General features: G+C 40.4%; 1 protein-coding gene and 1 pseudogene across 1 annotated transcript; one reads left to right on the forward strand and one right to left on the reverse strand.

The window, feature by feature from the left end:
* Nucleotides 1-17,700: 17,700 nt before the first annotated feature.
* On the reverse strand, nucleotides 17,701-20,147 carry LOC127556942 (mothers against decapentaplegic homolog 1-like). Its single transcript, XM_051990454.1, has one exon. It carries the CDS (start codon nucleotides 20,107-20,109, stop codon nucleotides 18,556-18,558), a length of 1,554 nt encoding a protein of 517 aa, XP_051846414.1. The 5' UTR covers nucleotides 20,110-20,147; the 3' UTR covers nucleotides 17,701-18,555.
* Nucleotides 20,148-25,188: 5,041 nt separating this feature from the next.
* LOC127556948 (tumor protein p53-inducible nuclear protein 1-like) lies at nucleotides 25,189-26,002 on the forward strand (annotated as a pseudogene).
* Nucleotides 26,003-27,757: the final 1,755 nt, after the last annotated feature.

The following is a 27,757-nucleotide window of genomic DNA, read 5'->3' on the forward strand; positions in this document are numbered from 1 at the left end:
GGTTTCTTTACTTTTGCCAATCAGTAAGTATCATTATTTGTTTATAAAGAAAGCATAGCCAAATAAACACTCAAGTTGTTAAGCACTGTAAGCCCACTTTGGATTAGCTCTATTCATCATAGTAAAGAAATGATTGCATGATCCTCTAGAGATACTTTTTTTCATTAGCATCACCTCATACACAATGTTTTCCACCCAATTCCAAACAAGAAAAATTAGAATGTAATAAGTGATAGTATGGATCTGTGATATGAAATAGCTATTGACACTGAAATGATATCAACTCAGTTCATTGTATTACTCCACGCATCTATCAACCCTGGCCTGATTGCCCTCAGTAAACAGTGTAGCAGACTTCAGATCATTGAAAAAGTTATATGTAGGGTTTTCTCCTTCTATAAAGCATATGTATTGCCTAACTCCTCTCAATTTCTAAAAGTGGTAGTCAATTAAGTACTTGGCAGACAGAGAATTTATACCTTACATTCATTCAAGATGATTACTGGAAAAGGAGCTGAAAAAATGGACTCCAGCTGAAGTTTATTCTTTTTGTTCCAGATTTCTTCTCAGATGTCAACAAGAAACCCCCTAAGAGAGTCTTCCACAGATAATGCATTTTATATGGGATGTGATTCTGGGTGGGTCATGGATCATCTCAGGCAAGGGCTCTGAATGAGAACAATTACTGCTTTTTGTGAGATAGGGATTTTTTAAGAGAGGCTTGCTTTGATCAGCCAAAGTTACACAGCTAGCACATCAATGTCCTCATGAGCCCATGTTCAAAGCATCCTTCTGGACATTCTGTCCTCTTATATAAAAAGTTCCAGCTTAAAAAGTATCCCCAGTTTAGTTGTAAGCCCACTATTTTCTCAAGGGCCTAGGCTAGGGCCACAGTACCGTAAAACTCCGTGCTGGAGAGCTTGTGCTTTTCTGATCCCCATCTCCCCACTTTTCTGTGAACATGTCAGTCTTCATCAAAAAAGGGATAATCAATGTATGTTCTAATATCCTCATAACATAAGCTTGTGAAGGGCCTCAGCAACCAATGGAAATAATTGTTCTGCCCCAAGGGAACATTTAAATCCTTAGTTTTGGAGAAGTAAGAAGAAAAAATTGAAACAGTATAGGCAGTCTGACAAAGAAGGAGGGGAAAGTCCTATATTAATAGGAGATGCTAACACTGTCATCAGATCCAACAGACAAGGGCCGACTACATATGTGCACACCAACATTTTGCCATTAAAGCCAAGTACCCAATCAAAACATGCCAGTTACACAATAATGCTTCCATCAATGGTAACAATATGCCAATGACATGTTAGCAACATGCTGATTATCTGACAACCACTCGCTAACACATTGCCATCAAATCCAAGGAATCAGAACTTACCCTTAGGCAGTTTCCCCACTACTGAGCCAAACTATTATTGCTGCTACTGCTGCTACTTCTACATGGTGTTGAGAGAACACTGTTATGCAATAAGACATGATACTGTCAGAAAGACCTGGGAAGATTTACACTAAAAATGAGGAAAACAGTGAACTTGGTAACAGCAAAATTGTCGAGTGAAGAACTGTGAAAGACTTAGCTATTTTGACAATTCTGAAACACTCATCATGAAAAGTGCTCTGCATTTCTGCACCTCTTAAAAAAAAACTGATGGAATCTAGGTGAAGGTAGAAGCCTACTTTTTGTTTTATTTTTCTTTCATTTATTTAATCTGCATGTAATTATGTTTTGCATGACTACAAATTTATAATCTAAATCAAATTGGTTTTCAAAGGGTGGAAAGGACAGGGATGGAAAGAAATAGAGAATTTGTACTTCAAAAATTTTAAAAGGTGAAGGTCAAAAATGGTTTTACATGTAATGGGGAAATGAATTAAGATCTGTCAAATATTTTGAAAAACTTAAAAGTTTTAGAAATACTAGCTATTAGTACAGAATAGGGAGTCGTCATTAAGCTAATAAAAGGTAATGGGTTATGGGCATTAGAAGAAGAAAGAGATAGCAAAATAGTACAAAAGAAAGGAACCATAAGGTGGTAGAAAGTAATAAACAAATTCTATTTGATTACATAACTCTACTATGCACTAAAGTAGTGAAATTGTTTTCATTTCAAAGAATCATCTATGACAACAATAGAAAACTAAACGCTATAATCTTATGGTTTTGAGATGAAGTACACACAAGATCTGTCAGATACTTGCCATCCTTTACAAGTCATCATTGAATTGCTAGCAGGGGAAGGCTCTTTGTAAATGGTAAAGCAACAGAGTTTGCCTTTGGAGGTGGGAAGCACTCCTTCCTCTGCTTTCAGAGCCCTTATTTTGTGTTCCTTTTTTGAAGACTAGCTCTCAGACAGTTGTTATGGTAGGTAGAGAAATTGGAAAGAATTCAACAATTTATCTTTAGAAAAATGGTAGTTTAAAGGCTCCTGATATATTTTCACCTTCTAGACTCCCTCAGCTGACTCCTACTGTGAACTGAGGACTTCTCATTGCCAGAACCTGAGCAATCTTGAAGCCCTCTGGAGCTGCCTTCAATTCTCCTCCTCAAGCTCTGGCTTCAGATTTTTTTATATCTATCATTTCTTTTTCCTAATTCTTATAAATTACAGGAGAGCCTCCAAATATCAATGCAATCATGGAATATCATGGAATCACGAAAAATTACATTCCATTCCAAAAGTACTTCCCTAACTTTTCTTATTCAATCTATAGTTCTTTTAAAAAACATACCTCAGTCTGGATGTGTTTATATGATTTCCTTTCTTTTGAAGTTTTACCAGAAGTTAAAGAGATACTTACAATTGAACTGAAATATGGATCATGCTGGTTGCTCAGAAGCTTCACCATGAGCATCCTTCAGTTTAGTACCTTGAAACTGTATTCCTATGCATTCATTTATCTAGTTTTTAATAAATGAAAGATCTTTCCCTGCCTACTCAAAATATGAAACTATTCCCAAACAAGTGAGGTATCATGTTATATCACTCACAGAGATTTGAATCTTTTTAAGTCATATAACACAAGGTTTTATTTATCCAAATCTTATTCATTTGAAAGCTGTTTGCATATTTCATATTCCTTTTTTCTTCTTTAACTATCAATCATCGCTTTTAACAGTCACAAAATCTTACATCATTTAATAATTAACTTCAGTCTTTTTTTTTTTTTTGCACAGAAATGTTTTCTGCCCGTTTCATCCCCAGATTGCAGTGTATCTTCCACTCTAAATGAGTTTCTAAATATCACGGGAAAGCACCTAAGTCAAACCTCTGGTCTGTATCCACAGAAGGAGAACCTGGATGGTAGAATGGCTAAGCATCATCCCCCCACACGGTGCCCACCCAAGACTCCCTGTTGTTCATGCTTTAGGACAAAGAAGTTACAGCTTCAAAAACTCATTTTTTTAATGAATTCTTCATGGAAACCACTAAGCTCCTGGAAGGGTCAGCTGAAGAAACCACCTGTATCAAGTCCTTTCTGGATTTTCCCTGAGTGTCGGTGGCCCTCTGTTCCTGTCACCACAGACTCCAGAAAGTTTCCAGACATCAGTAGCCAATACAAGATAACATGGGAGTCACAACCAGAAAATAAGTAAACCAGCTTTCCTGAGTCTTCCTCTGGCTTTCTAGAAAGTCAACGAGACGACTGTATTCATTATACAGCACAAATAACCCTGACTGATTCTTCCCCCGCTCTCTGTGCGCTCACCTGGGGAGGAGTTGAAGCCCCCAGAAGGCTGTAAGCTCGCCGTCCCTCTCGACCCTTCAGCTCCTAAACTGCAATGACAGCGACCACAAGCAGGGAAAACTTGGGCAGCGAGGTAGGGGCAGGTTGGACCAGCCCGTGTTCAGTGAATGACTCCTCCCCTCTTAAAAGTCTCTGAGCTGCAACACCTGGGGCTTCCCGCAAGATACAGAATCACCTCCTTCCCCGTATTCAGGGTTAGAGTAGGGCATTTGGTGTTAGGATTAGTGTTAGGCTTAGAGTCCGGAGTCTAGAGGGGCGAATTTAGGGTTAGGATTAGAGTCGGGAGCCGGGAGTCCTTTGAAATGGGTTAGAGTCGGGAGACATTTTGGGTTAGGGTTTCCCTCTCTCCCACAAGTCACTGTATCAGCCACTTAGGGAACTTGGGGAGACTGGCCTCCACTCCCCCACCTCTGCCACTGCAGCAGCGGCGCACTCGCCCCAGCCCTGCCCACCAAGAGCCAGGTTCGAGACTGAAAATGACGCCCTCACCTCTTTCTCTTTACATTTTGAATTTTGAAACATTTCTCTGGCTCCAGTCCTACTCACGCTACCCACCCCCCACCCTCTCGCCTGTACTGAGGCCCCAAGAAATGGAGAAGATGCTCTGTAAATAAAAAGCTCAAAAGAAAAAAAAAGATTATCTTCTGGAGGCAGTGTTGTAAGAAATAAACCTTTGGACTCAAAGAGGGATGAAGGTAAAAGGCTGTTTTATTCATCACCAACAAAAGCCCGTGTATCCTTTATAGAACAGGCGACCACCAGGAGAGAGGAGGATCAAACACTCCATCCTTCTTCCTGGCCATAAGGTCCCTCCCATTTCCCTATTTACTGGGTGCGCCAGGACATACAACTTCCTGCTTCATCTCGCATATACTTACCCCTACATATGTTCCCCTTCCACCACATCTATCACATGATCATGAAGATGAGCCTAAGTTCCTCCTGAGGAGGAAATAAGCATGTGACCTACACCTAAGCTACAAACATTACCCTACTTTTCTGTCTCCACAACCCCAGCCACTTTAGTCAGGTTTTAATTCTAAATTCGAGTCCTAAGATCTGCAAAAGGATGCTCTCTTCACAGGACATTTCTCTCATTTGCGTATTTCTGTGGAAACACTAGGTCCCACACCTCAGGCTGTACAGTGACAACCACAAGCAACTAGGGTAGCAAAGGGATGGCAAAGAGAGTTCTTAGAGGAACACATATATTATGACTAATGACAATGCCCCACTAAATAATTGGCCAAAATATGAGTGAAGGGCTCTCCAAAGAACAGCAAAGTATGTGAATACACAAAGTATGTGAAAACAAATATTCCAAATCACAAATAAAAAGCAAAATGAAGTTTTGCAAGAAAAAGGAGAAGGAGAAAAGAGAAGGAAAAGGAAGGAGGAGGAGGAGGAGAAAGAGAGGGAAGAGAAAGAGGAAAAAAAGAAAGAGGAGAAGGAGGAAGAGGAGGAGAATTGCAAGAAAAATTGTAAAAAGAAGAAGGAGGAGAAAGAGAATAATGAGAAAAGGAATAAGGAAGTAGGAGGAGAAGGAAGAGGAAGAAGAAAAAAATTGCAAAAAGAAGGAGAAGGAAGAGGAAGAGAAGGAGAAAGAAGAGGGGAAAAGAAGATGAGCAGGAGAGAAAGAGGAAGACAAAGAATAAAGAGGGGAGCAGAATGAAAAGGAGAAGAAGAAGGGTAAGAGGAAAACAAGGAGGAGGAGGAAGTGGAGGAAGAGGAGGAAAAGAAGAAGAGGAAAAGAAGAAGGAGGGAAAAAGGAGAACAAGAAGCAGGAGATGAACAAGAAGGAGGAGGAAGAAGATGAAGTGGAGGAGGAGGAGAAGGAGAAGGAAGAAGCAAAAGAAGAAGGAGGAGGATAAGAAGAAAGAAGGAGAAGGAGGAAGAGGAGGAGAGGAAGAACAAGAAGAGAAGAAAAAGATGAATCAGAACAAAAATTGCAGGAAGAAGAAAAAGGAGAAGAAGAAAAAAGTAAAAGGAGTGGGTGCAGGAGGAGGAGGAGAAAGAATAGAAGGAGAAAAAGGAGAAGAAGAATTTCAAGAAGAAGAAGAAGAATTGGAAGAAGGAGAAGGAGGAGGAGGAGGAGAATGAGGAAAAGGACAAAGAAAAGAAGGAAAAGAATTTCAGGAAGAAAAATTGCAAGAAAAAGGAGAAGGAGAAAGAGAAGGAAAAGGAAGGAGGAGGAGAAGATGGAGAAGGAGGAGAAGAAGATGGAGAAGGGGGAGAATGGAAATCATGAGGGACTTAAAAAGAGTGATCTGTTTGCATTCCTACAAGATGATACTTGTAACTTATAATAATGTGCTCATTATTATGGCAATTAAAATTATATATATTAGAGACTGAGAGTGAGAAAGAGAAAGAGAGACAGACAGACAGAGAGAGAGACAGAGAGAAAGAGATACAGGGAGGGAGGGGAGATGGAGATGGCAATGTGTGGATTGAATATGAGAGGATAAAATCTAAAAAATAAAATAAAATCCAGGGGTGATTGAGGAAAGAGCTGGGAGCAAGGGAAAGGGAGAGGTGGAATGGAGTACATTACCTGCAATAAAAGATACAAGAAAAAGCCACTACAATGTAAAGAAAGAGGAGAACTTTAGACTCATCAGAATTGACTCAAAAGAAAATAACTTACATCGATATGGATACACAATTCTATCAGAAAGCAGGAAGAGAAAAAGATATGGAAAGGGGAGTATGATAAAAGAGAGGCAGGTTAGGTAGCAAAATACTTTTGAGAGGGACAGAATAAAGGGAAAGAGAACAGAATAAACAGGGGAGGTATACAGTCAGCAAGAATAAGTATGAAAAGCATTTTGAAGCAAGTTTCTCTGATGAAAGCTTCACTTCTCAAATGGATAGGGAACTGAGTCAAACTTGTTTTCAAAAACATGAACCATTCCCCAATTAATTAATGATGAAAAGATATGATCTAAGCCCAAGGGGTCATAAAATCTTTTGACCTATATAAATATTTATAAGCAGGGCAAAGAGTTGGAAATTGAGGGGAAGACCTTTCATTGGGGAAAGACTGAATAAATGGTGGTATGGGTTTATGAAGGAATATTCTTATTCTATAAGAAATGAGGAGGAGGATGCTATCAGAAAAATTTGGAAAGTACTCCCTGAGTTCAAGCCCTGTGAAATATACTGTGTTATAGCAAACTTCAAAGCTGTGGGATGATCAGCTGTGAAACACTTTGCTGAAGGACTTAAGAAAAATGCTCTCTATACCCAGAGAAAAACTGATTGGGTCTGAACACAGACTGAAGACTTTTTTGTAAACTTCCTTTTCTTCTTGAGTGGATTGTGGAGGGGAAGGGGAGAGAGGAACACGTCATTTATACTATCTTTGGCAGCATAAATATTACAGAAATTGTTGCATAAATTCACAAGAGCCTTCTAAAAAGAGGGTGGAGATGGGGAGAATGGGAGAAAATCTGGAACTCAAAGTCTGAAAAACATGTAAAATCTTGTTTTACACCTAACCAAAGTAAATAAGAATATTGCTCACCTCCCCCAAAAGGCAAAAATTCCTATTTTTCCCCCAAGACTAGGCACAGTTTTCTTTTTCTTTACTTAGCACAGTGCCTGAGTAAGAGCTCAGTAAATGCTTCCTGGTTGATTGACATTTCTGTAGCCATCAGAGGAGAACAAAACATCATTTTCATGTACACTGTGTCATTGGAACTGGGGTCCTCTTTGGGGATCATGTCCAACTTCTCCCTTCTCCCTCTGTTGGTTGGATGCCATTGCTTGCATGCCCTCTCTCCATTGGAATGAAAGCTCCTTGAGGGCGACTTGGGTTTTTATTAATATTTTATTTTTTTCCCCAAGGACAAGGAAAACACTTTTAAAACATTTGTTGAGTTTTTTATTTTGAGTTCCGAATTCTCTCCCTCCTTTCCTGTCCTCCCCCCCCCCCCACTAAAAGACAAGCAATTTTATACAGGACACACATGCACATTCATGTATGTACATACACATAGAGTCATCCAAACATGAGCTCATATTGCAGGGACTGGGCTTTGATGGCCCTTAATGTGGAGCCTTAGTGGCCCTTCTCCCCTGGATCTCTCCAACTGGGGGAGGACAGAGGAGTCGCCTTTCCTTTCAGAATTACTCCAGCCTGCCGCCCCCTGCAGGTGGTATGACCCTTCTCCTGAAGATGGGGATTCACTGACGTCACAGGTGCCTCCTGAGACAATAGAAGGAGCTGGTGAGCCACTGAGGCTCGCTCATTCTTGCTGGGAGCTCCCCTGGTGGCGGCGGCGGCAGCAGCAGCAGCAGCAGCAGAGATTTGGAGATGAAGCCCAGACAGTCTCGCTTGAAGGTGTCTTGGGGTGGTCCCCGCAAGGTAAACGGAAAAGGGGAGGGGGAAAATAGCGTTCAGAACCAGGCAGGGGGCCGGGGCCATGGCCATTGCCAGGCGAAACCGAAAGCAGCGGCTGTGACGGTCCGGGAGTCAGAGCAGTCAGAGCTCAGGCCATCCCTTTTCTGGTCCGAGTCCGCGTCTGAGCCTGAGTGGGGGTTGGGGACCCGGACCAGGTCCGAGTCCGAGTCCGAGTCCGAGTCCGACTCCGGGTCCGGGTCCGGGTCGGGATCCGGGTCTGGGTCTGGGTCAGGGTCCGGGTCTGGGTCTGGGTCCGCCAATGAGTCCAAGTCCGGGTCGGGGTTCTGGGTCCGGGTGTGGTTCCGGGTCTGGGTCTTGATCTGGATCTGGGTCTGGGTCTGGGTCCGCGAGTGAGTCCGAGTCCGAGTCTGGGTCTGGATCCCAGTCGGAGTCGGAATCAGAATCAGATGGAAAAAATGAAGACAGGGAGAAAGAGGAGAACGGAAAGGAGCAGAAGGAAAACGAGGAGGAAGAAGAGGAGGAGGAGGAGGAAGCCGAGTGGGAGGTCGGCGCGGAGGACATAGTGGACAGAGCGGGGCTCCCCGGCCCGGACAGCCATGAAGCCAACCCCCAGGAGGACCGCTCCGGGGCGCGGCGCCTCCAGAACGCCTGGAGGGATCAGCGGGAGGAGGAGCTGGCCCAGTATTTCATGCAGAAATACGCCACCCCCGCGTCCCGGGAGGCCGGGCGCGGAGCCCCGCGGCAGCCTCCGGACCACATCGCCCAGCAGAGGCTGCTCCCCGGAATCCGGGACCCCAAGCTGTGGATGGTCAAGTGCAAGCTGGGGCAGGAAAAGGCCACGGCCCTGACTCTCCTGCGCAAGTTCTTGGCCTTCCGCTTCAGTGACAGCCCCCTGCAGATCCAGTCCGTTGTGGCTCCCGAGTATCTCAAGGGCTATGTCTATGTGGAGGCCCACAAGCTCTGCCACGTACTGGCTGCCATCCAGGGCGTGGCCAGCCTGCGCCGGGGCTGCCGGGACCCGAAGCCGGTGACCATCGGGGAGATGACGGACGTGCTGAAGGTGCTGCGGCGCCAGGCCCCCAGCCTGCGGCCCGGGAGCTGGGTGCGCGTCAGGGCGGGCCTCTACAAGGGCGACCTCGCTCAGGTGACCCGCTCCGAGCCCGGCAACGCCGCGGTCTTCCTCAAGATGATCCCTCGCATCCGCTACAGCCGCGGGGCCCCGACACCAGGCTTCCCCAAGAGGAAGCGGCTCCCCAGGCCGCCCCAGAAGCTCTTGGATACACAGAAGATCCGATCCCTGGGAGGAAAGCTGTCCAGGGACGGAGACTTCCTCCTCTTCCGGGGGGACCGCTACAGCACCGAGGGCTTCCTCTTCAAGACCTTCCCCTCGTCGGCCCTGGTCACCGAGGGCGTCAGCCCCGCGCTCTCCGAGCTGCAGCACTTCGAGAAACGCCCCGAAGCCCTGCAGGAGCTGCAGCTGCGCGTGGAAGACGAGGGGGCGGCGGAGCGCCGCTTCGGGGCCGGAGACAAGGTGGGAGTGAGCGCGGGCGACCTCATCAACCTGCGGGGCCGGGTGGTGGGCGTGCAAGGCCCCCACGTCACCGTGATGCCCGAGCACGAGCTGCTCCGGGAGCCGCTGCAGCTGCCCGCCGGGGAGCTGCGCAAGCACTTCGAGGTGGGGGAGCACGTCCAGGTGCTGGCGGGTCGCTACCGGGGCACCACCGGCTTCATCCTCAAAGTCGAGCCCAACTTTGTCCTGCTCCTGTCCGACCTCGGCCGGGAGGAGCTCAAGGTGCTCCCCGGGGACCTGCGCCTGTGCCCGGACACGGCAGCCCCTGAGGACGTGTGGGGCCGGCACCGCTGGGGAGAGATGGTGCAGCTGAGCCCCAGCACTGTGGGCGTAGTCGTGGGCCTGGACGCTGACGTCCTGCGGGTCCTGGACATGCAGGACCAGGTGGTCACGGTGCCCCGTCAAGCCGTCACTGCCAGGAAGGACAACCGGCTGGCCATGGCCCTGGACAGTCAGCAGAACAATGTCCACGTCCGGGACTCGGTCAGGGTGGTGGAGGGCCCGCGCTCGGGGCTCGAGGCTACGGTCCTCTATCTCTTCCGGGGAATCGCCTTCCTCCGCTCCAGGACGCTCACGGAGCACGGGGGCCTGTTCGCCTGCAAGTGCAAACATCTCTTGGTGCCCAGCGCGACCCAGTGCAGCCAGGGCCGCGGTCTCTCTGCAGGGGGCCTGACTCTGGGCCCGAGCCCTTACCCCACCAGTCCCAGACAGCCTGGCCTGGCAGGGTGGGGGCGCAGGACATGTGAGAGTACCAGTGTCAGGGGGCTCGCGGGGCCGCAGCGACCACCACCCACACAAGGGCCTCCTGGGCCAGTCGGTGCGCATCTGCCAGGGGGCCTACAAGGGGTACATCGGGCTGGTAAAGGATGTGAGAGAAGGCGTGGCCCGTGTGGAGCTGCATTCCACCTGTCAGACCATTTTCGTGCACCTGCAGAGACTCACCCCCGTGGGCGCCTCGAGTCAGGAACTCTGGGCTCCAGATTTGGCTACTCCAGTTCTAGCTCCTAGACACCCACCTACGGCTGCGACTCAGGCAGCTATAGTCCAATCCAAGTGGGTGGAGCTTGGGATCCCAGTGTGGGCAACACCCCATCCCGCCCATAGACCAAGCACAATCCATGCTTTTGGTAGAGGAGGTGAGGGTGGTGGTGGTGGTGGTGATGAAGGAGAAGGAGGAGGTGATGATGGTGGTGGTGGAGGAGGAGGAAGTGGAGGTGGTGGTAGTGGAGGAGGAGGAAGAGTTGGAGGTGAGGTGGTGGTAGAGGAGGAGGAGGAAGAGTTGGAGGTGAGGTGGTGGTAGAGGAGGAGGAGGAGGAAGAGGAGAAGATACGGTGCTGGTTGTGGTGGAGGAGGAGGTGGAGATGGAGGTGAGGGTGTTGGTGGTGGTGGTGGTGGAGGAGGAAGAGGAGGAGGAGGTGGTGGTGATGGTGATATGGTAGTGGTGGTAATGGAGGAGGAGGAAGAGGATGAAGAGGAAGAAAAATAGGTTGGCAACTGTGGATGAGAGGATGAGGGAAGTGCCTTCAAAATGAATCCCCCGCCCCAATTCAAGCAGTTTTACAATGCTTAATACACTCAACTGAAACAGGAACCCCAACACTCACAATCTGACCCCCCCACTTCTCCTGAAGGCCAGCAGCCAGGGCAGACATGGAAGTCTAGAGTTTAAGGCTTCTATCTCCCGTCCCCACCCCCCCACCCCCGCCACTTTCTCACTGCTCGGGGAAATGCCTGGGATGACATGCAAGATGAGAACAAGGGTCAATATGAGTGACACAGAAACCTCCCTCCCAAGTCTGGGCTTGGGGACACGGAATGGGGGCCCCTTCCACGCAGCGCTCCTCACCAACATTACAGGCCAGGTCCTCCAGGACCCCTCAGAAAGCAAATGCACCAGGCTCAGAGCAGGAAGAGAACCACTAGTGACCTAGGTGTGGAGGCAGGCTCTCTGTCGGGGGAATATGATTTCTTGCCCAAGGGGGAAAAAAAAAAAAGGCATCACAAAGCCGCTGGAGGGGAGAGGTGATATCAATTGTGGCAATATAATGGAAGATATGTTTGTAAATAAAAATTATTAAGACTAACTTTTAAAATAATCTTTTACAAAAGAAAAACAAATGCAGACAGCTTCTCTATGCAGAATGTTAAGGTTTAAAGAGTTATATTTATGAAATACCACTTTAGAGAAAACATTATTTTAAAATGCTAACCACTCGATTTATAATTTTTACATAAATAATTTTATATATCTTTCTTTCAATTGTTAATAAATGGGTTTAAGAAAATTAGGTCTTCATACACACACTTAAAACTTTAATTTTATGTTTGTAATAAATATGCCATATTTCCATGTCATGCTATAGAAATAGAAAATAGATAACTGGCACTGTGCCTATAATCATTCTATAGCTAGAGAAAAGTTAGGAAACGGTTCATATGTTTTATTAATTTTACTTCATTCTGTAGGTTTATAAATGTCATCATAATATTTAAAATAAAAGAATATCAATTTTTAAAAACATATTTAAAGCATTCTCTACATTCTGTATATCAATATGAGGCAGGAATCTGCAAACTTTTTTTTTAATAATAAACTTTTCAGTATCAAAGACAGTGGTGGCATCATATATAGTTTTCAAATATTATAACTGCAGGTGGGCTTATAAAACATGGACCTATAGCTTTTTTATGTCAAGGTCATATTTGACAATCAATAAAGTCTAAAGTCCCATTTCAAATAATGTTTTTATAGGATAAATTGCCATTGGTCTATTTTACTTTTATATGACATAATTATCTCCTAGTAGCTCTCTGTATAATCTTCATATCATATCACATATATGTGATGCAATAATCATCACACTGAATAGAATTGCTATTATATTGCTATAATATAATAATAGTATAATAAGCAATATTTTAGAGGCATATAGGAGGCCCTATAGATCAGGTACTAAGCAGGAAGTCAGGAAAACAAGTTCAAATCTGATCTCATTAGCTGTGTGACCCTGAATAAATCACTTATCCTCTGTCTGCCTCATCTATAAAATAATAGTACCTACCTCTCAGGGTTGTTGTAAAGATAAGAGAATATTTGTAAAAGACTTTTTAAAGCACTACTTAGGAGCTATTTCTCAATTACCTCCTTGGCTTATATGTTTGATTGTAGATTCCCTGGGTCAAAAAATATGTACATTTTAGTCATTTTATTCTCATAATTCCAAACTACTTTCGATACATGTGTTTTCAATTTACTGTGAAATATGGAGTAACCTCTTGGTCTAAACTTAGTTTCTTTGCAAAATATTTTCAAGTTTGTTCAATAGTTTTTATCAAATACGGAAGCTTGTAACAATTTCTGCTTTGGGCTTTACAGATCTACTTTTCTACTTTTTTAACCAACTTCAAATGGCTTTGATAAGTGATGCTTTATAAAACACTTTAAATTCTGTAAGTGATATTTCTTCATTTATGCCCTTTTTTAAATTTCCCTTTTATATTTAGATCTTATTTCTATTTAAATGAATTCTGTTATTTTATCTAGTTCTGAAACATATTCACTTGGTAATTTTTTTGGTACAGCATTAAGTCTATCGTTGTCAGTATTTAAATTATATTCACATTGCCCATTCATTAGCATCAATCAATCAATCCTCCAGCTATTTAAGTTGTTTTTTTATTCTTTAAAGAGTACTCTATAAATGAATCTATACATATTCTATATGTATTCTATTCTATAGAGAGAGAGAGAAAGAGAGAAAAAGAGAGAGTATACTACATATACTATACATTCCAGTAGATGAATACCCAAATACTTTGTATATTTTAAGTGGATTTTGAATAATTTTTCTTCCCTAATATTACTCCTCAGATTTTATTATTATATATAGAAATACTGTCAAATTTTTGTAGGTTAATTTCGCAGTCTGTCACTCTGCTGAAGTTTTGTCTCAATTTGTATCTTTTTTGATTCCCAATAATTCCTTGGATTATATTCCAAATAAGCTATGATGTCATCATCAATTAGGATCAGTTTTATCTTTCTTTTCCTATTTTTACGCTTTTATTTCCTGTCTCTTATCATTACTTAGAATTGCCAGAACTATGTTAAATAATCATGGTAAAAATAGGCATCCTTGCTTTCCTCCTCCATTTATTAACAAAATATTTCAATTGCTTATGATATTTGTTTTTAGTTTTAGATAGATACTTTTTATTGCATTTAAATGATGCCTTTTATATCTATACTTTCAAGAGTTTTCAAGATAAAGTAATGTACATTGTCAAACTTTTTATTTCTGTGTTTTGTTTTGTGTTGTATTTTTTCCCTTCCTTGCAACTATTGATAGAATCATTTCCATATAAGTCAAGTTAACAACATTTATAAAATGCTTATTCTGGGACAAACACTATTCTACTGTTGTTTGCTTTCTAAAGTTAAGCCATCCTTGCATGCCTAGTATAAATACACCTGATCACAAGTGATTTTTTGGATGAATTACTGTAGTATAACCGTACTATTTTTTAAAAAATAAATTTACATTAATTGTGACATATTTCTGCCTTGCTTTATTCTTCCCTAATTCAGGTATCAAGATTATGTTTTCTCATAAAAGGAACCAGATTTTGTTTTTTTTTTAATCATTGAGAATATGTTCTGTAGTATCAGTTATTTAAATTTTTTTTCACAATTTTCTATAATTATTCTGTGAATTCATCCTGTGAATCTAGGAGTTCCCTCCTCTACATCCCAATCTAGCTTAATAATTATTTTATAGCAAGTTTTATTTCATATTCCAAAACTAGATTATTTAAGATCCATATTTTTCTTCAGTCATTTGGGATCAATCATGTATTTTTAAATATCCTTATGCTTCCTCGTATAGCCAAATCTTATATCATACATTTTGAAGAAAATTTAGTGATAATTCTCATTGTTCTAATTATGATTTAACTTGTTTATTTGGTATTTTGTTATTTTATTATTTACTTTATTCCCTCTTCTTTTTAATTGAAGTGGCTAAAGATTAATCAATTCTGTGATTCTATTTAAAGACACACTTTTAATTTTATTTATCATGTGTACGATATTTTTTCTTTCCAATTTATTTCTACTCTAATTTCAATATCTTTTTTGTACTTATTCCAAACTTATTAGTTTACTCTATTTTTAAAATTCACATTCACTTAATGATTCCTCTACTTTTCTATTTTGTTCATTTATTTATTTGTTTGTTCATTTGTCTATTATTTTGTTCCTCAAGACTCCATTAATTGCATCCCAGAAATTTTGGCATGCTGTTTCATCATTAGCATTTTTAAGCATAATTATTCATTATTTCTATGATTTGCTCTTTAATATACTTACTATTTAGAATTTCACTGTTAAATCTCCAATTGATTATGTCTTTTTTTACACTAAATTGTTCACTATTTTAATTGTATTATATCCTATAAGAATGTTTACCACTTCTATATTTTAACATTTATCTGCACGATCAATTTGTATTAATACATGGCCAATTGTTGTTCCATATGGTACTGAAGAATGAACATAATTCTTCAGCAATGCAATTTAGAAGATGCCATATATCTTTTAACTCTAGTTTGGAATTTGATTGATTCGATATTCAATATTACATATATATATATATATATATATATATATATATATATATATATATATATATATATATATATATATATATATATAGTCCAAATCTAACATAAGCATTGAAATCATGCATTATTATTTGTGTTGTCTCTATTTTCTTATAATTCAGTTCATTTTTTTTCTGCATGAATACAGATGAATTTGGAGAATATAATATTTATATTTTGATTAGTTTGTTTCCCATGATTTCTTTCAGAATAATAACTTTGCTTATCTCTATGTTAAGAGTTTGGGATTTCGATTTGTCCAGTGACATGATTTCTACTTTTGTGGTTTTTATTTATTCATCTAATACATAATTATTGTTGTTCTTGTATCTCATTTTGATTTCTGCTCTATTTTTGCATTTAAGTGTGTTTCCCATAAGCAAGACATTGCAGGATTTTGTGCATTTTTAATCTAATCTAACACTTTCATTTTATTGAATTATTGAATTTTAAATGTATGAGGAAGAGATATATTTTTCCATCTGTTGGTAATGCTTTTTTCTGTATTTTACTCTTTTTCTTTATCTCTTCCCTTATGTTTGCTTAATTTGCTTTCTTTACTTAATTTATTTTAACAAAGCAATTTTCTCACATTCTTGAGCCTTCCTTTTTCCCATCTGTCACTCTTTTCCTTGATTTTAAGGTTTTAGTTGTCACTAATTCCTTTTTCTTTCTTTTACCTAGTCATCAAATTACTTTTCATTTTCATCTGATAAATGCTTGTTTCCTCTTTTTAAAAACAATTCTGTTATTTCCTTGTAGATCTTGCCCTTCTCTAGCTTGTATTTTATTGTTCTTTACCTTGAGGTAATAATTCTTATAAAAGTTAGAGTGGATAGAATTATTTCCACATGGTAGATATTTTCTATTGTCCTTGATCATAAGTTCATTTATAAGCCTTATTCCATCATGAACTTGTCCTGAATTTCCCTGAATCCATACTCTCTCACCTTCTGGATGCCTCGTCCCATAATGCCTCATATCCCATAACGCCTCACAACAACCTCTAAAGATAATGGTCTCTCTGAAGATTATGCAAAGTATAAGGCATCCAATGTCCATTACAAAATATATCTCACTACATGAGGTTGCTTTTCAATAGGATTCCCTCCACCCACTGAATTTGGATTTACACTTTTCACTTACCTTTTCTCTATTACCTACTCTCCTATAGTTCTTCCAAAGAAATTATAAAAGTGATTATCCCTTTGCTACTTACCATTAAGTTGATTTAGGTATATCACACATTTTTCCCCCCATCTTCACTGTTCCTTCTTCTATTTTAGGAATCCATCTATTCTGCAATTTTGTCCCAGAGGAAAAATAAAATTATTTGCCTACATCCAGGCAAGTTGTAATATTTACCTTATGGTGTTTAAATCCTATTATTCCATCATCATTTCTCTTTAATTAACACCTTTACCTCTATCAATTTATGTACTTTTAGAAAGAAATCTAATAGTTCCTCTACTATAATTTTGTTTTCTTATTGTTAAATTTCAGATTTTTTTTCTGTTATCCATCAATGGAGTAATATCTTGTATCATGTCATTTTAATGGTGGCTATATTTACTTATTTTTCATATGTTTATGTTACCTGGTATAATTGTAAAGAGGATAATATGCTTATATCTGTTATCTATTTTGAGAATGCTACAAATGTTTATTATTGAAAATCTTTTTTTTTCATTTCTTCCCATGCTCTGATTTATGGAGTATGACATTTTAGACTGCACATTGAACTTTTATGCTTTGTGGGAATAAGAAATGATAAGCCAGATACTGTCAGAAAAACCTGGGAAGACCAGAATGAGAAGAAGAATAAACTCGATAATGGTTAGATTGTAGAGTGAAGAACTGTGAAAGACAGCTAATTTTTTTTAATCAAAGTAAGCAATGACAGGTTAATTGAAAATTTCCAGTAGAGAAGACCCACTAGTTTTAGAATAAAAGTACTGAAAGTACTACAGCTTAAGTGAATATAAAAGATTAGCAGAAAAAAATGAAACCAAAGATAGTACAAAAAAATGAAAATAAAAATAATTTTAAAGTTTGAAAGGAATTCAAAACAGGGGTGGTTCCTTTAAATCCTCCAAACATTTAAACACCGATTAGGTTTGGCAAAAATAATGTATTTACAGCTTAAAGCTGACTTGTTACTGTAAACTATGTAAAAATGCTCAGTAAATCCAAGTTCATTGTACAGTATTTTGAAGGAGAATCCACTTCCTGACACTGGTAATTTTTTTTTTCAAAGATAACATGGATTACTCAGTTGCATAACTGTTCATTTAGGGAGAACTCAAGAAAGGGTTTAAAATAGGATAAAGTTACTATAAAAATTAAATGAAATGCACAGTAAAAGTTCAGACATCAGTTTGTTTATTTAAACTAAGAAACTGGGTTTACAGTATGGTCTACATTTTCAGTTGTCACATTCCCTTCCCCTCCCCCCATTCTCCTATCCCCAACACTACTAAAATCCTCTAGTCTAATCAATTCTAAACTTCCAAATACACTGTCCATACACATGTAGCAGAGAACAGATGCTAACATTATTGTGAGAGCAGTGTGGTCAGCCCACAAATTTTAGAAAGATGATTACACTCTATATCATCAAGATTAACCTTTGTGTAAAAAAACAAACAAAACAAACAAACAAAAAAACAACCCAGGAATCCTTACTAAACAAATAGGTTTTTTTAAATTATGTATAATGAAAAGCCCATTTAAAAAAAAAAGGAGACTATCATCATGGGCTCCCAACCGAATTAAAACACACACGCACACACACACACTTCTGAGACTAAAGGCTTAATGCTAAACACCTGCCAAACAATGCCCTTGAAAGTGCCAAACACAAATGGATCTCTTAGGAACGCTTGTCCCTCGGACAAATTGTCCCTCATTTGGCCGTTTCTTCTTGAGTGATACACAAACCCCCGCTGAAAGATCTGCATCCAGTTGACTTTACAAGAGAATGTTACAATGTAAAGGAAACGAGGTCTTGATACCAGCAGTATGTTTCAATAGTTTTAGTTTCTGAATCCAACAGTTGGTCAGAGAGATCAAGAATTACCAAGTCTCCTTTTCAGCCTGTTGGCAGTTTGTAAAGGTGTCTGACTCACACATCCTTCCAGTACATGCCAGGCTCAAGAATTCCCAAAGAGGCAGGATCCTGGGGAGGGGAGGGGGGCATTTATGACACAGATGAAATGGGATCATGAGGTGATCCCATCTGACTAAGAACTTTATCCAGCCACTGCAGAGGACCGTGCAGATGGATCTCGATCCAGCAGGGAGTGCTGGTTACATCCCGCCGGCGGTATTCTGCTCCCCAGCCCTTCACAAAGCTCATCCGGATTATGCACATTTTTGTGAGCTCATAGACCTTCTCAAAGCCGTGGTTGACTGACTGGGACAATATCTGGGCAAACTCCAGGTTGCTAAAAATCTTGAGGCTGCAGCCACTGAGAATCTTGCACACGGTGGTGGGGTGAAAGCCATGTTGGTAGTTGCAGTTGAGGCTCTGAACAAAAATGCTATTGTCACTCAGGCACTCCGCGTAGACTTCCCCTCCCACATAATACAGGTGAACACCTTTGCCAATGTGCCGTCTGGTCTTTTCAATAGTAGAATTCCGGTTAACATTGGAGAGGAACCCAAGGCAGAACCGGTTCGTGTCGTCCGAAGGATCAGTGAAACCATCCACAAACACACTTGTGCAGGAGGCACGGAATGCTTCACCCACACGCTTGTTGAGCTCATAGTAGGCAATAGAGCACCAGTGTTTTGGCTCCTGGTAAACCACTGCCTGCACATCTCCACCGGTTATTTCTGGAGGCACGGGAGGAACCATCATGTTTGTATCCACTGGCTGTGAGCCACCTTGGGCCATGGGGTCTTGGGGAGGGAGGTAAGCAGCAGGAGCAGCATCTGCTGGCATCTGAAAAGGATTTCCCAGACCTGAGCTGGTAGAAGAGTGTGGATAAGTGCTGCTCCTGCTGCTTCCCGGGAAGTTTGGATAGCTGCTGCTGGGAGAATGAGGGAAAGGATGGCTGCTGGGTTGTTGGAAAGAGCCTGGGAAAGTGGCATTGAGTGGTATGTGAGGCTGATTTTGTCCTGGGAAAGTGGCATTGAGTGGTATGTGAGGCTGATTTTGTCCTGGGAAAGTGGCATTGAGTGGTATGTGAGGCTGATTTTGTCCAGGGAAAGTGGCATTGAGTGGTATGTGAGGCTGATTTTGTCCCAAGTTATGGAACTGAGGTAACAGGCTGTGCTGAGGATCACATTCTCTGTGTCTTGGAACCAACACAGGTGGAAGAATGGGGCTTTCTACCCGTTTGTAGTGGTATGGATTGATGCAGACCTCCTTCTGATTGGAATCAAAGGGAAACTCGCAGCATTCCAGTGGTTTCAGTTCATGGTGGCTCTGAAGGTCTGGCCAGCGCCACACGCGACAATAAATGACATGCGGCATCTCTCTGCGGAAGGAGATCTGCACCCTGCCATCCTGTGATCGGGGAATGGTGACACAGTTGCTGGGCTGCCCTGGACAGCTCAGAGCTTTTTCTAATTCCTCTATTGCACCCTTCGTTTTCTTCAGTTTTTTGACCAGAGCATCCACAGCCTTCTCTGCCCATTTTTCTTCTTCATCCCCCTGTTTCCAACCTAGAAGCCTCTTCACAACTGGGCTGGTAAAGGAGAATAAACTTGTCACGTTCAAAATGGAGTGCTTTGGGCTCCCAGACATGTCGGGAAATCAGGTCCTGGAATGTCCAGAAAGCAAGTCCTGGGAAGGACACAAGAAGATGTTAGACTCACATTTCTGAAGTTCCCAAAGGCAGAAATTAACATTACCAGTGCCACAAAAAATAGAAATAGACTTCTATCCAAATCCAGGATTTCGTGGGTGGTGCGCCCCACAAAGGCAATTGCCAAAGAGTCCTGACCAGCCTCGTGGTCTGGCTGCCAATCCTGCTGGGGCTCCAGTAGCTCCGGCTCAAGACTTAGCTATTTTGGCAATTCTGAAAGACCCATCGTGAAAAATGCTCTGCACTTCTGCACCTCTGCACCTCAAAAACAAACAAACAAATAAATAAATAAATAAAAACCTGATGGAATCTAGTAAAGGTAGAAGCATACTTTTATTGTTTCTTTCATTTATTTATTCTGCATGTAATTATGTTTTGCATGACCACAAATTTATAATCTAAATTAAATTGCTTGCCTTTTCAAAGGATGGAAAGGAAAGGGAGGGAAGGAAATAGAGAATTTGTACTTCAAAATTTTTAAAAGGTGGAGTTCAAAATATGGTTTTACATGTAAGGGGGGAAATAAAACCTTTAAAAATAATATCTACCTTCTAGATTTGTTTGTGAGGATCAAATGAATTAACATCTATAAAATACTTTGCAAAACTTAAAAAGCTTTAGAAATACTAGGTATTAGTATAGAACCAAAATAGGAAATAATAAAGCTAATAAAAGGTAATGGATAACATTATGGGCATTAGAAGAAGAAAGAGTTAGCAAAATAGTACAAAAGAAAGGAACCATAAGGTGGTAGAAAGCAAAAAACAAATTCAGATTGTTATATTACTCTACTATGCACCAAAATAGTGACATTGTTCTCATTTCAAAGAATCATCTATGGCAACAATAGAAAACTAAAAGCTATAATTTTCCGGGTTTGAGATGAAGCGCACACAAGATCTGTCAGATATTTGCCATCCTTTACAAGTCATCATTGAATTGCTAGCAGGGGAAGGTCCTTTGTAAGTGGTAAAGAAACAGTTTGCCTTTGGAGGTGGGGAGCACTCCTTTCTCTGTTTTCAGAGCCCTTATTTTGTGTTCCTGTTTCGCAGACTAGTTCTCAGACAGTTGTTAGGGTAGGTGGAGAAATTAGAAAGAATTCATCAATTCATCTTTAGAAAAATGTTAGTTTAAAGGCTCCTGACATAGTTTTACTTTCTAAATAACCTCAGCTGACTCCTACTGTGAACTGAAAACTTCTTATTGCTAAAACCTGAGCAATCTTGAACTACTCCGGAGCTGCTCAATTCTCCTCCCCAAGGTCTGGCATCAGAATTTTTAATCTATCATTTCCTTTTTCTAATTCTCATAAATTACAGGAGAGCCTCCAAATATCAATGGAAGCATGAAAAATTACATTCCGTTCCAAAAATACTCTCTAACTTTTCCTATTCAATCAATAATTCTTTAAAAAAGTATACCTCGGTCAGTACATGTTTATATGATTTTCTTTCTTTTGAAGTTTTACCTGGAGTTAAAGAGTTACTTACAATTGAACTGAAATATGGATCATGCTGGTAGCTCGGAAGCTTCACCATAAGCATTCCTCAGTTTAGTACCTCGAAACTGTAATCGTATACATTCATTTATCTAGTTTCTAATAAATGAAAGATCTTTCCTTGTCTACTCAAAACATGAAACTGTTCTCAAACAAATGAGATATCATCTTATATCATTCACAAACAGATTTGAATCTTTTTTAGTCATATACGACAAGGTTTTATTTATCCAAATCTTATACATTGGAAAGCTGTTTACACACACACACACATACACACACACACACACACACACACACACACATTATTAAATGCTGTAAGATATTGTGACTGTTAAAAGTGATTATATATATATATATATATATCAGTGGTACATTTTAAAATAAGTTCGTTTTGTTCCTCTTTAGGTATCAATCATCACTTTTAACAATCACAATATCTTACAGCATTTAATAATTGACTTTAGGCTTTTTTTTTTACATGAAATGATTTCTGCCCTTTTCATCCCCAGATTGCAATGTATATTCCACTCTGAATGAGTTTCTGAATATCACAGGAAAGCACCTGAGTCAGACCTCTGGTCTGTATCCACAGAAGGAGAACCCAAAAGGTGCAATGATTAAGCATCATCCCCCACACTGCGCCCACCAAAGACTCCCTATTGTTCATGCTTTAGGACAAAGAAGTTACACTTTCAAGAACTCATTTTTAAATGAATTCTTCATGGAAACCATTATGCTCCTGGAAGGGTCAGCTCAAGAACCACCTGTATCAAGGCCTTTATGGATTTTCACGGGGTGGCGATGGCCCTCTCTCCCTGTCACAGTAGACTCCAGAAAGTTTCTAGACATCAGTAGCTCAGGACAAGAAAATATAGGAGTTACAACCAGAAAATGAAGTAAGCCAGCTTTACTGAGTCTTCCTCTGGCTTTCTAGAAAATCAAGGAGAGAACTGTATTCCTTACACAGCACACACAACGTTGACTGATTCTTCCCATGCTCTGTGTGTGCACCTGGAGAGGAGTTGAAGCCCCAGAGAATGCTATAAGTTCATCGTCCCTCTCGACCTTTCAGTTCCTAAACTACAAGGACAGCGCCCACAAGCAGGGAAGACTTGGCCAGTGAGGTCTGAGTGGGTTGCACCAGGCCAGGTTCATCAAGTGACTACTGCCCTCTCAAAAGTCTCTTAGCTGCAACACCTGGGACTTACTTCAATATACAGAGTCATCGCCTTCCCAAATTTAGGGTTAGAGTGGGAGGCATTCAGGGTTAGGGTCCCCCCTCCCTCTCCCATGAGTCACTGTATCAGCCACTTAGAGAATTTAGGGAGACTGAGCTCCATTCCCCCATCTCTGCCACTGCAGCAGCTGCATACTCACCCCAACCCTGCCCACACAGAGCCAGGTTCGAGACTAAAAATGATGCCCTTACCTCTTTCTCTTTACATTTTTTAATTTTAAAACCTTTCTCTGGCTCCAATCCTACTCATGCTGCCCACCCCCACCGCCTGTACTGAGGCCCCAAGAAATGGAGAATATGCTCTGTAAATAAAAAGCTTTAAAAAAAATAAGATTATTTTCTGAAGGCAATGTTGTAAAAAATAAACCTTCGGACTCAGAGAGAGATGAAGTTAAAAGGCTGTTTTCTTACACACCCGGAAGAGCCCGTATGTCCTATTATAGAATAGGTGCACACTAAGAGAGAGGAGGATCAAGCATTCTATCCTTCTTCCTGGCCACAAGATCCCTCCCATTTCCCCATTTGCTGGCTGCTCCAGGACATACAACTTCCTGCTTCATCTCACATATACTTATCCCTACATATGTTCCCCCTCCCACCACATATATCACATGATCATTAAGATGAGCCTAAGCTTCTCCTGGGGAGGAGAAGTCAATATTCATAAAGAAATTAAGCATGTGACCTAGAGCTACGCTACAAACATTACCCTACTTTTCTGTCTCCACAAGCCCCAGCCACTTTAGTCAGGTTTTAATTCTAAATTCGAGTCTTAAGATCTGCAGAAGGATGCTCTCTTCACAGGATATTTCTCTCATTTGCACATTTCTGTGGAAACACAAGGTCCCACACCTCAGGCTGTACAGCAACAACCAGAAGCAACTAGGGTAGCAAAGGGATGGCAAAGAGAGTTCAAACCAGCCCCCGACCTATCAGGATGACCTTGGGCAAGTCACTTTACCCATTTGCCTCAGTTTCTTCCGTTGTAAAATGGGGCTAATGACAGCATCTACCTCCCAGGATAGTTGTAAGGATCAAATGAGATAGTAACTGTAAAGTGTTTAACACATTAATCACTATTTGAAGTTAGTTGTTATTGTTACTGAACACTGTCCAATAACAACTGGTGAACCAGCAAATGGAGTACTCTGGATATAGGGAGAACAGTACTGGGCATTAGGTTTGGAACAGGGAAGACTCATGTTCATTAGTCCAAATCTGGTCTCAGACACTCATACATAATTGAATATATATAGTGTGTCTTTTCATGTTGAGTCCCTGAGACAAGTTCATTCGGGATTATTTTTTGTATTTCCCTTCACTTGTGTTTGAACTTCTAAGGTTTTCTTCAATTGTGGTGTTTTCTTTAGCAATGCTTGGAAGGATTTTCACTAAAGGTCCTTTCCCTGATAGCTCTGTATTTCTTTTTGCATCATAATTTGCTCTTGGCCTAAGATCATGTACTTTGCCTTCTGTCAGATCCTATTCCAAGTCTCTGCTCCTTAATGAAAGTTGCTGCCAAATTGTGTCTGGTCCTAATTGTCTGAGATGGGATTAAAAAGCTGCTCTTCCTGATTCAAGGTCTCATCCACTGTAACTGTATTCTGATTTTGAATCCGATATGATGAAAATGGCATACACGTATCAGGGAGAAAATAGAAGAATGGGACAAACTCCTGTTTGAACATGGAAATTCATTTTTTGAACTCTAGCCACTCAAAAGGAATAGCTAATTACTGTTTTATGTTTAGAGACTGGTACAGATTGTTGAAAATAAATACATATATACATATATGCACATATTATATAATTATGTGAAAACCAGGTAGCTGCTTGTGTTTAGTAAGAAAAACATTTGTCAAATCAAATGATTAGATTATATGTTGCACTGTTAATTGGAAAGTTTTATGGTTGTAGGAGAAAGTTTCTGTGCACAGATTGATAGCTATAACTCCATATTTATTGTAACCATATTAGTCTTGGAAAAGGCTCTCTCCATCTTCTTGTATAAGACAGTAATAGGTCTACACTTCAGACAGAATTTCTCTGTGTAATGAAATGTTATGAAATCATTGGGGAAATGGGGAATCACCAGCTCTACATCAGAGAATCCACAGTGGAGAGAAACTTTATGAATGTAATCATTGCGGAATGGTTACATTTCTTACTTACATAAGAATTTATGCACTTTAATTTCCTGTTGTGCCATTGGGTTTATCGAAGACAACGTTTTGAAATCGCAGCTATAGAACTGGCCAAAGTCTCATTCTTGCCTTATTAATGTTCCAGAGATTGAATAGTATGTTTGCGGATGAAATCAAGACCACTAACAAAGAACCAGAATTTAGCGAAAAAGATGATGAATGGATTCTTGTTGAAAAGTTATAGACACTAATTTTTCAGCAGAACTCGAAGACAAAGACATCAGTGAAGAATCGCTTACTGATCATCCTTCAGTTGTTCCCCATTTACCAGCTTCCCTGGAATGTTTAGTTGATACTAGTGACTCTTGCGACATTCAGCAGAGGAAAGTTGGTTTATTACCCCTCCCCCATGCTTTACTGCAGGTTGATTAACCACTATCAAGGTGGAAACCGCCTTTCCTTACACGGGAAAATCTCTTTGGAAAATCTCTTAATAGAACATCCCAGCATGTCTGTTTATCATTCCGCCAGGAGTCTCAATGAGGGAAGCTGTGAGCCTGAATTTCATAATCCAAGCTGGCCTAGGCTTGGAGATGATGAAGGAAAGTAGAGGGAGGAAAACCTTCAAAGTCAGCAGCCGTCCTTCTCACAGATTTCCTTCTGACTGCAGTGTGCTAATAAGGGAAAAACTCTGATGGGAGGATGGTGGTGGAATGAATGCAAGTACAGAATGAAGGGGGGCAACACGTTCACTGCTATGCTGCAGCTCATTCATCTTTCCTTGAACAAACCAAGAACTTTCATCCCACCCAGTGGATAAAAGAACATGGCGAAAGGTGTTCTCTGAACAGAAATAATCTCCATTGCCAAAATCTTACCAGGGATTGCCACTCTCGGCAAATAAAGCAAAATGGTTGGGCCAGCCTTGCCAGCCTCAGTACAATTACTGAGGATTCCAAGTCTTTATGCTATCAGTTTGTTGGAATATTTTTATGTGTGAATGTGGGTGAGTGTGATGTGTGCACCTACACTCAAATAATGAAAGTGTATATTTGCAGCTTGGCTGATGATCCATCATTTAAAATAGAACTGTTTTTTGGGTAATTTTTAAAAAATTACATTCTGTATATCACACAGTGCCTTGTTCTTAAAAGCTAACTTTTTTCCTGAACTTTTTTCCAGAATATTTTATAAATATCAGTTCAATTGCAGTGTTTTGTATTTGGAATGTCTTTGATGATTCAACTAAATTCTGTGAGTTAGTTGGCATTTTAAAGAAATTTCTTATTGGGTAATAGTCAGGTTTCAGCTGAATTTCTTTTCTTTTTCTTTTCTTTCTTTTTTGTTTTAATCAAAAGTTCGAGTAAACAAAATTTCTCAGGGTTAACCACACACTTTAATGACCAGTACTTGATAATATTTTCTGTTTATACGGAACACATTGCTTTTTACACACAAAAAGCATGAAAAGGAAATGATTGCTATGGACATAATGGATTCATGGCTGAACTTTTCTATTGGATACTGTTTCCTCACATAGTTCATATTTTGATGTCAGATACATTTAGTTAATAGATATGAGTTAGCTATCTTTCTCATTAATACAATGTGTTACAAATATTACAAGTTATTATGGGACAGATACTTGTTTCATTTAGAAAAATTAAAGGCTGATCTGTGGTTTATACTTAGAAATGTTCATTTTCTGTAAAGATGTTCATTTGTTCCAAAAGATCTATTCTTTTTGCTTATTGGTTAAGCTGCAGAATTAGAAAATAGCCATTATAATTGTGTACAATTTAATGTGTATAGCCTCTTCACTTTTACACAATGACAAGGTAAAGTCTTTATTTCCAATCTAGGAAGAGGTTATTAAAGCCTGCACCGATAATGTGGTGTGCATGTTTGACTACTGGCAAAGGCTGCTTGCAGACTAAGATCGTATTGAATGAAGATCAGTATCTGGGGTTTTCTTGGTTTGTTTTGTTTTTGGGTGGGGGGTTCTTGTTAAATTCTTGCTAATGGACTAATTATTCTGTTTTCGGGAAAAAACTTGAACTACTCTGTTCTGTTTTCCTCATTCATTAAGGGGAATAAGAATAACAACTTCACAGGGATGTTGTAAGGATTATAAATGATTATAAAGTGAAGTTAGATTCCTGGAACTGGACTTTCATATAATTCCAAGGACTCTTTCTACTGAATTGGTTATTATTTGGCTGTGAATCTGCCCAGGGCTGGTTAGATAGTTCAAGAGAGTATGGTGCTAATGAAGACCAAGCTCTGGTTTAATTTCTCTTCAGGACCATTAATTAGCTTCACAAGAGAAAACATAACAGATTTACCATTAATCTATAGCTAGCCACTTCACAATTTTTAAAAATAGTATTTAGTAATGGCTTTTAAGTAGAGTTGTGCATGTTACTAATTCTCAATTCCTTATATGACCCAAGGACACATAATTAGAACTTGAAACTCTATTTTCTACTAGGATTAGAAAAATATCAACAGGCTGATAATTTATCAGAGTCCTTTTTCCTTCTACACCACAGTCCTGGCTAAATAGTAAATGCATGTTAAGATGTTTGCAAAAGGAAAGAAATTATAATCATACAGAGTATTACACACACACACACCAAAAAAAAAAAAAACCTACAACTAAAAGGACTCATTGCTCAGACCCCACCTCTAGGATTTGCTGCACG

Source organism: Antechinus flavipes, chromosome 3 (assembly GCF_016432865.1).
Source record: "Antechinus flavipes isolate AdamAnt ecotype Samford, QLD, Australia chromosome 3, AdamAnt_v2, whole genome shotgun sequence".
NCBI classification, from domain to species: Eukaryota; Metazoa; Chordata; class Mammalia; order Dasyuromorphia; family Dasyuridae; genus Antechinus; species Antechinus flavipes.